This window comes from Siniperca chuatsi, linkage group LG3, assembly GCF_020085105.1.
Source record: "Siniperca chuatsi isolate FFG_IHB_CAS linkage group LG3, ASM2008510v1, whole genome shotgun sequence".
Taxonomy (NCBI): Eukaryota; Metazoa; Chordata; class Actinopteri; order Centrarchiformes; family Sinipercidae; genus Siniperca; species Siniperca chuatsi.
Genome location: NC_058044.1, coordinates 25,171,285 through 25,181,135, shown reverse-complemented (window position 1 = coordinate 25,181,135; position 9,851 = coordinate 25,171,285). Strand labels below are relative to the sequence as shown.

At 41.2% G+C, this 9,851-nt stretch overlaps 1 protein-coding gene across 1 annotated transcript; it reads right to left on the bottom strand.

Annotated features, from left to right (window-relative positions):
• Nucleotides 1-769: 769 nt before the first annotated feature.
• On the bottom strand, nt 770-9,506 carry LOC122872930 (transmembrane channel-like protein 7). Its single transcript, XM_044189057.1, has 16 exons — nt 9,316-9,506; nt 7,723-7,987; nt 7,436-7,584; nt 7,096-7,251; nt 6,932-7,017; nt 6,697-6,842; nt 6,463-6,610; nt 5,892-6,074; nt 5,456-5,601; nt 3,464-3,578; nt 2,994-3,091; nt 2,489-2,672; nt 2,254-2,384; nt 1,832-1,987; nt 1,649-1,727; nt 770-1,483 (listed from the first exon to the last, which is right to left on the bottom strand). Exons 1-16 carry the CDS (start codon nt 9,503-9,505, stop codon nt 1,289-1,291), a joined length of 2,427 nt encoding a protein of 808 aa, XP_044044992.1. The 5' UTR covers nt 9,506; the 3' UTR covers nt 770-1,288.
• Nucleotides 9,507-9,851: the final 345 nt, after the last annotated feature.

The window sequence follows — 9,851 nt, the reverse complement described above, 5'->3', positions numbered from 1 at the left end:
CAAAAGAGGACTGCCCAAAACGAAGATTGTGAGAAATTTCAATATTTATTTTCCACGTAAATAGTTTAATATTAAAGGCAATATCCACAGCCATATACAAGGCTCATAATAAAGTCAAACAGCATTTCTTCCCAAATTCTGACTAAAACTTTATTTATATTACTAACATACCTGCCATCCAAAAGTTAAATTAGTTACATAGACTGCAGTTTTGAGTGGCCTTCTTTGTTTAGTGTTAGAAAGAAAAATTCAATCTTCCAGGTGAGATGATAGATTCTGTAAAACTATTATATAAATATCCTACAGCTAAGATTTATATAACTTACTGTCTGGGGAATTTACACTAGAGAGGAGTACTAGACAGGGTTGCCCACTTTCCCCACTCCTTTGTGCTCTAGCAATAGACCCCCTTGCAGAAAGAATCAAGAATTTTGGGACTGTTGCAAAATTCAGAAGATTTGGTTTGATATTGAATATTGGTTATCGGAGAAATTGGGGGTGAAATTTAATTTTAATCCATCAATTTGTATATTTCAAGATATATAACAAGATACAGTGAGGTATCCGCAGTTTTCATCAAATGTATTTTAGAAACTTATACCCAAACACTGGAAATCCACATACCCTCCTACACTACTACACTGGAAAAATACATATATATTTTGTTTGTGGGAAGTGTATATGATGTAGATTATATATATTAGGAAATCTAAATAAAGACTTTTAAAACAATGGAGACACAGTAATGGTAAAAAGAACACAATTACAATTTAGTATTTTGAAATGTATTAGTTCTTGGCATTATTATGCAACAACAGAGTGACTAATAAGACAAATGGCAGATGTAAAAACACACAAGATGCACAATGAACACACAGTTCTGTAAACACAAAAGTTGTAAGAAAACACCAGTGTTAATACATTTAAAGTGCATAAAATTCAGAAAGGTTTTTCAAACTCCAGTGGTTATATTAATTCAAGTCCTTCTCAGAAGGAAAAGATGACAGTACATACAGTAGGGAAACACACAACAAAAACATCTCACCAGCAACGACTACTCTGGTTTAAAAATACTTGAACATTGTGGCTTCTTAATAGTTTTTAATAATCAGATAGTCAACAAAATAACATGGAGAAGACAAGACACATTAATGTAAGCTGGTCCATAGAAACTCCCAAGTTGTAGTGTTTAAAAAAAAAATAAAAGGACATTTAAAATATTAATTCAAACAGTTCTCAACTCCAATTCATCTGTCCAGTCTTTTTTCTGTAATATCAGGACCTTGCCTCACACATGAGTGGAGGAGTCAGGAGGTGGGTGTGCCAGGAACACACCTTCATTGAAATTGTTGGAGAAGCTGGTGTGGTAGCTGGGGCTGCTTTTGCTACTGCGGGGCTGGGATTTAGACACTGGGGATTTGATGGCTGAGAGCCTCTGGGCCTGGCACAGCTTTTGGATCAGGAAAAGTTTGTCACGGCCCTCCTGGGAAACAAAATGTTACATAGATAGAAGTTCCCAATTTTGGTAATAACTCAAATGATGAGCAAGCATGGTCAATGTATGATTTAGAAAAGAGATAGGATAGAAAAGGGGTGAAATAGACTTGAAATAGATTAAATGAAGACATAGATTTTTGAGTAAACCTACCATGGCTAGCTGCTCCCTTAGTTGGTTAATAACTCTCTTGTGAGCTCCAGCTAGTGCGATCACATAAAACATGGCCAAACTGCAGGGGGGAAAGAAAATGAGAAAAGACCACTTGTCACCCACAGTTAAAACATCAGTTTTGCAATGATCATCAATGCTGGAATACCTGACTGAAACATCTACCATGTAACGACGAAGAAGGAGACAGCAAAGGCCTCTGATGAGAGAGCGAAGAGGAGTGTTTGGACTCCATGGGGTAGCTGGGAAACTGTCGTTGGCAGCACCTCCCAGGAGGTATTGTAATTAACAAATGGTCCACAGGCCTGGGAACAGTTTATTCTGTGTAACAAGGGATGGGTGAATGAGTATATGCGCCAAGAGAAACATGTAAGTAGTAGCAATGAGAACTCCTACATTTATGTAGTCACTGAAACGCAGACAGGAATGACAAATGTCCTGTCTACATTTATATTCAACAGTAACATTCTTGAGATAAATATTGACGTCTGATGTCAACACTCCCAAGCTGCAGAGACGCATACGTGATATTACCTAATAGAGTTAAAGTTAAAACATAACATGGTCATAAACAGTGCATTACTCACTGTGCTACACTAACAGTGACAGGCAGACAGGCCAGAGCCAGGCCTATCAGCAGCACACCCAGGAAGAAGAAGTTGGAGCTGGACGCTCGGAAAGGACGTGTGGCTGGACGACAGTTGTTTATCAACGAGACCTATAAACAAGGAGCAGAAAGGTAATAGAACATCGGAAACCCTACTTTTGACTTTGACCTGTAAGTATGTATAAAAAAAAAAAACATGTAAGAAAAAAACTCACCTTTTTGATATAGAAGATAAAGAAGTATTTAATAGTGCAGATGGCAGGCAGCATCGGGCTGTAGAACGTGCCGATCCAGCAGATGGTCTGACCGTAGACGATCTCTAGCACATTCTGAGGAATAGCAAACTCCTGCGGGCCCCACCACTTAGCCAGGCCACAGTCAGAGTGCTTCACTATCAGCCTGAGTAGTACAGGGCAGCACAAGGGCACTGTTACAAATGACTAAAGAACAAAGGTTGACAAAGTTTCCACCTAAAGGTTTTACCAGAGGAAAGGCAAGGAAACTGATTGGGGTGACACAGAATAAAATACATATTATACTTGAGCAAGGCTTTAATAAATACTGTAAAATATGTCAACAGCGACAGTATACTTCAATAAAAGGTAAAATGTCTATACCTGTTGAAGTGATGATCACATTTTGTCCACAAAACTAGACTAAAAGAAGTTTCTGTTGAGACGATGAAGATGTTTTTTTGACTTTGGTAAGATGAGGACTTACTTTCTGGGAAACTCCACAAAGATGGTGACTGCGACAATGATGATGAAGTCAAAGATGGTGAGTTTGTACATCTCCTGGCCCACACGCGTCTCCCAACACTGTGGACAACAACAAAGAGGTAGACAAATAAAAAGTACTTACATACCTAGATACTGTATAATGAAAACCCAAATGAGTGACAAAGGACTGAACAAATGTAGTGCTCACTTACCACTGAGAGGTATTTTTAATCAAGACCAAAATAATGGGCACATATCAGTGCGTAATGTTAATTTAAAGAGATATAAATGATTAACATTCTAAAACATAAATCTTAATGATTTACAACCCCTTAGATTAGAGGAATCATTAAGTGCTGAGCTACAGGTATGCATGTTGACAGAGAGATAAAAGTGGCTTTTATGCTGGCACCTGTGTGTTATCACAAAAAATCATTGTACATTGTATTGGAATGCAGAAAAATGACTTACAGAGTAAAGCAAATGGTTATAGCCACAGATGCAGGCCCCTCCTTCACATTTAGTGATCTGAGACCATAGAGAGAAGAGCAAAACCCCAATACTGGTCAACCGCATGAAGACACACCTGCGAAGAAAGGAAGGAGGAAAGAAAGAGAGATAAAGACGGAAAGAACGTAATTGAGTACATGTTTCAAAGAATTTGAAACTGGCAGCAGAGGAGCTGAAGGCAGCTTGGACAGGACCAACGGACTTAATGTGTTCTTTAACAGATTCAACACACCGGCTCCTGCTCATCCCCCCTCTAACTCAGCTGCTGTCGGCCCTTAGACTCCTCTTGAGTCCACTGCTCCGCCCTCCTCCATCTTCCTGGGAGAGTCCTACTCCCCCCTCAACTGGCTCTCAGGCTAACTGCCCTCTCACGACTGACGACTCCCCCCCTCCCCCGCCTGTAACCTCTGCTGTGTGCCTGACTGCTGACCAGGTGAGAGGACAGCTGATGAAACTCCACTCAAACAAGGCTGCAGGCCCCGATGGCGTTAGCCCCGGGGTGCTAAAAGGCTGTCCCCACCAGCTGTGTGGAGTCCTTCAACATATCTTCAACCTGAGCAAGAGTCTTCAAAGGGTCCCTGTTCTGTGGAAGACATCTTGCCTCGTTCCTGTGCCGAAGACGCCAAGTCCCAGTGGCTCCAAGGACTACAGACCGGTGGCACTGACCTCCCACATAATGAAGACCCCGGAGAGACTGATGCTGGAACAGCTGCGGCCCATAGTCAGACCCCTCCTGGACCCCCTTCAGTTCGCCTACCAGCCCCGGCTGGGAGTTGAGGACGCCATCATCTTCCTGCTGAACCGCATCTACACCCACCTGGACAAGCCGGCAAACATGGTGAGGATCATGTTTTTTGACTTCTCCAGTGCTTTCAACACCATCCGGCCAGCACTGCTGGGTGAGAAGCTGGCAGCGATGCAGGTGGATGCCCCCCTCGTGTCCTGGATTGTGGACTACCTGACTGGCAGACCACTGCACGTGCGTCTGCAGCACTGTGTGTCGGACAGCATGGTCAGCAACACTGGGGCCCCTCAGTGGACTGTCCTCTCTCCCTTCCTCTTCACCATCTACACCACAGACTTCAGCTACCACACAGAGTCCTGCCACCTTCAGAAGTTTTCTGATGACTCTGCTGTGGTGGGATGTATCAGCGGTGGTGATGAGTCCGAGTACAGGGCTGCGGTGGGGAACTTTGTCTCATGGTGTGAGCAGAACCATCTGCAGCTCAATGTGACAAAGTCTAAGGAGCTGGTTGTAGATCTATGAAGGGTCAAGGCACCAGTGACCCCGGTTTCCATCCAGGGGGTCAGTGTGGACATTGTAGAGGAGTACAAGTACCTGGGAGTACACATGGACAATAAACTGCACTGGGCTAAGAACAATCAAGCGCTTTGCAGGAAGGGCCAGAGCCGCCTCTATTTCCTGAGGAGGCTGAGGTCCTTCAACATCTGCCGGACAATGCTGAGGATGTTTTATGAGTCTGCAGTGGCCAGTGCTATCCTGTATGCTGTTGCGTGCCGGGGCAGGAGGCTGAGGGTAGCGGACGCTAACAGACTCAACAAACTGATCCGAAGCTTTTAGCTTTTATACTTATATCCACTTTGTACTTATCTTACCTGTATTATAGTGTATTATATTTTGAGTTGCTTAGTACTTCTATTCCTGTGTGCACTGACGTGATAGTGAGCAACTGTAACAAACGAGTTTCCCCTCGGGGATCAATAAAGTATTTCTGATTCAACAATAAATAGCTTATAAATTTCCTTTAACTTCTTTTAATAACTTCCAAAATTGTCTTTTTTTCTGACTTTATATATTAAATCCTCCTTTTTACATCATGTTTTAATGGCAAATATGACATTTTTCCCTAATAGTCTCTTAATGCAATTACTTTTCAAGTTAACATCACCATTAAGAGAAAGGATGAGTAAGTGAATGGAAGTCCACTGTACCTTATGAGAGTGAAGCGGATCTCGAAGGCAGGTGAGTAGTCCTCAAAACTGATGATAATGGAGAAGAGGAGGGGGGTGATGAAGTTGGCCAAGGTGATAACAATTGAGGGTAGGTACTCATAGATGAGATCCACAATGAAATTCTCCTGCAACCAAGCAAAAAGTGTCATTGAGAGCATTTCCTCAATTACCTTTGATGCCTACTGACGTCTGTTTAAAGCTTTTGTCTACATTTGATAAACATTTCACTAAAATGGAAAGAGGATATTAAAGAGTCAGGAGCTCAAGTTTAAGAAATGCTTTACAGAACTAGAAGAAAAAACAAAACATTGGACAGTCTCAAGTTGGAATGGAGTTTCTAGTCATGACAAGCAGTTACTTGGACAGAAGGATCATAATAAAAGGCCATCAAAGGACATCAGCTTCACTTCATTACCTTTATTTTATCCATCTGTGCATCCTGGGAGAAGATGGTGGCTGCATAAATGCTGTAGAAGCAACCAGCCAGTACAGCGATGACAAAAACGTTGAGAATGAGGCGGATGAGGTAAATGCGACACCTCTGTTTGCGGGTGCGATCTGCTATTTTCTGTTTGATCCTCTCCTCCTCCAAATCCGTCTGGGGATATATGAACAATTTTAGAATGAGGCAGCTAAACATTCAATGGATACAAAGATTAAACATTTGCAACAAACAACTCATTTATGAACAAGAAATACTACATCGGTCTACATGACTGAGAAGAGCTTTTTGAAAGGCACTAAAAAATAAAACATCCTAAAGAAAGTGAAATCTTAGTTATACACTGATCTTCTATATTGTATGTAGCTTTCTGCTGTTCCTGTACTATTCTGCTAAGGTTACGCATATCCACCAAAAACCAACCAAAACTACTACTTAGGTTCAGATTGAACTCTAAGCATGTAAACACTGATGCCCTAATCTTATCGCTCCTGCTAAATTCTGTCCTACAAAACGTCGTGTTCAACAGAAACTATCAACTAACCCTGAGCTCATAGAGTAAACTGCTTCTCTTCAGCCTCACGGCGTTCTCATTAGTGATGCAGAAGTCCCAGCCAGCAAAAATCTTGTTGCAAAAACTCTGAAAGCGATCCTCATCCTGAACCAGGTTACGTTTGAATCCTGTGGCGGACCTTGAAGAAAAGTTATTCAAAGTTAACAGCACTTCCAGAAACCGATCTTTCAAATAAAGTCCTCATGATTTTTGCCTTTTCAGTACCTTTTAACAATCCAGATGAGACTGAGAAACAAGTAGGCTATAGTGACCAGCAGGTAGGCCAGCGGCAAATTGTAAGTGGTCTTTGGAAAGTGTATTTTGTCCACCTTGTAGTAGCCATAGAAGAGATAGGTCTGTTCCAGAAAGCCCTGTAGATTGAGCACAAAAGGTGAGTGAGGAAATCAAATGCAAACTTTTTTCTTCCAGAAACCATAAAATGACAAGTGCGAGGACTCACTCCACCAGACAGCAGATCTGTAATGTGCTCATGAAAGATGACCAGACCTCGACGGGCGCTGCTTGGATACACACTGCACGCACTTCCTGTAGTAAAACACAGCAAAGTATAAGCTTAAGACTATTTGATGCTTAGTGGGTTGAAATAAACAAGTGTCCTCTCACCATCATTCTTGTTGTAGGTGGTATTCCCTGAAGCATGGGGGGCAATGATGATGGGTAACATGACGAAGGTGAACATGAGCAGAAAGATGATCAAGTTGAGCATGACCAGGAAGCGCAGGAAGGAGAAGTAAGATAGGATCCCTGTGCCGAACATCCCTATTGAACGTAAAGGAGAAGAGAGGTGAGAAATGAACTTTGGAACAACAAAACAATTGGTACACTTTCTGTTAGAGCAAAAGTATATCTACTCATGTCGGCCATCCTGAATAGAAATCAATAAAGAGGCTCTGAGGCTAAGGATGCAGTTTTCTGACAGTCCATCTCATTTTTTATCTCTCACCCTCTATCAGGTGGATGTCTCCTCTCCAGAGCTGCAGGGAGCTCAGCCATTCTTGGGCTTCATCCCTCAGCCTCCTCAGATACCTGCGGGTGCTTCGTCTCATCTGGCTCCAACTGCTGAGCTCTTGAGCCTCCTCCAAGCGCTGTGTTCTAACAGGTAACAGTGATTGTTTGCTGAGAACTTACACTTTATGATAACTTTTAAACATAGCCAACAATAAAAATTTTGAACATATTCGAGCATTTTTTCAGGAAGGTGGTGGGGCACTATGACAATGTGTTTCCTACTTGTCTCTGCGTTTCTCGACCATGGTCTTGGCTAGTTCCCTGATGGGTCTCTGCTCCATCTGATTCTTTTGTTTCTCCTCATGTCTGCTGACTGTGCTCACGGCCCATTTCCCACTGCCAGAGGAGCCAAGTCGCGCTCTAGAGCTGCTTCTTCGTTTGGTGCCACCAGTCGATGACTTCCTGCGGTACAGCAGGGACTGGTAGCTAGGGAGCTGGTCCAACAGTGGGTTACTGGTGACTCTTCCACTACGATCAGTGTAGAACACTTGATAAATATATGAATAAATATGATTAGATCTCTCAGAGTTAATGATACGTTTGATAATGTGGTACTCAAGGCTACTGTTCAATACAATCCCAAATGTTCAATTCCAACAGTTACAATATGGTTAAAACCACTGGACTGAAGTCAATTACAAAATGTCCTGACAGAGAAGAGAACAAGACAAAAAACAACTGCAAAACAAATGTGATGGCAATTCAAATCCAATATTTATAGTATGTTTAATACACTGTGGCCAGATAATCATTGCACATGGTTACCACACCTTCTTAAACATCAAATTCAAAGACTTTAAAGGACTTTCCAGGCCCAATTCCCTCAAATTCAAGGACCCAACACAACATAGTTTGAGACACGGATCAAGGGTAAACACTGTTTACAGCAACAATTAAAAAGAAGAGAGAGGCTTGAATGTGTGAACACTTTTCTGTTGTGCTGCTGTGTTACAGTGATGTTACTTTAAATAAAAAAGACATTTCTATTCTTGTATAAAAAAAGACATTTCTACTCTTGTAAAAAAAAAAAAAGACATTTCTATTCTTGCACAAAATATATAAAGTCAAGCACTTCCAATAACCCATGTCTTTTTATGTCTATTTTCAAAAACTTTCAAGACCTTGATTTTGTCCCCTCACAAACTTTCAACGATGTTTTAAAATGGTTCCCCTTCCTCTTTAAATATTAATCGGACATCGTGTCATGCTGGAAAGATACTTTGTCATAAAATGTGTACAAGTGACTTTCCCAATAAAAAACAGTTATGAATAACATAGTTAGATGATTCTATTTTTTCTCTACCAATCTGAGAATTTACCCACATTTTAATATCTTGAGGAGGACTGAATATATCTGTGTTATTCAGTACAACGAATGTACCGAACGAAATACCCGTTGACAAGTTAAAACGTCAGTAAGCCGAGGTGTTGCTTATGGCAATTAAGGTACGTTTCTAATGCGAGCAACAAACACCGAATGAGACTAATTTAATCTCCCTTGTTGTGTTTATCCAGCATAAAACAATGGCAAACCAAGCAGCAGACTCAGCATGTAAAAATGCCAACAGTGGAGTTTCGACACGGTAAAGAGACTAAGCCAAACAACTCCCTAAACGCAGTGCTGTTCCAAAGACCCGTTCTAACAAATCCTTAACTTACGTTAGCAGGGCAAAGTTGTTAGCCCGTCGTTAGCGGCTATATGATCTAAGTTTGAGGCTAGCGTGACTAGCTGGTTAGCGAATGCTGGATTAAGTTTTAATTAACATAACTTATTAGTAAGGAAAGCTGCAGACACAAGTATGGTGCTAAATTTACCTGAGTCGACCTCCATCATTCCCTTTTTCTGATTAAAAATGGCTATGTATTGGGTAATATTACTACTAGCTAACAACCTAGCAGACTGAGACTTCGTCAGCAGGGAGTTGACTCTCCGTGGACAACATTTTTTCCCAGACACAACTTCCTGAATGTGGATACTGGTCCGAGAGCAGCTCTGACCCCACATCCGCTGTATCATATGTTTTATGTCATTTTATTGTACGTTTTCCTGTTTCATTCTGTCTTATTTAACTAATTTAATATGTGTATTATCCTAATGCCTTTAATCCTTCCATCTATTGTGCTAGATTATTAAAAAAAGAAAGAGGAACATTTAATTAAATTAAGGCTTTTCCCTCCAAAGAAGACATTGTACAACTGTTTTTACAGGCTGTATACTAGGAGCCTCCTCGTCATGACAACTAACCTAAACATTTGTAGCAGTGGAGTGCATGTTTAAGGAAAACTAAATGGAGTATGAGAAGAAATAAGAAACCAAGAAAAACAAGCTCTAAAGATACAGAGCAACAATG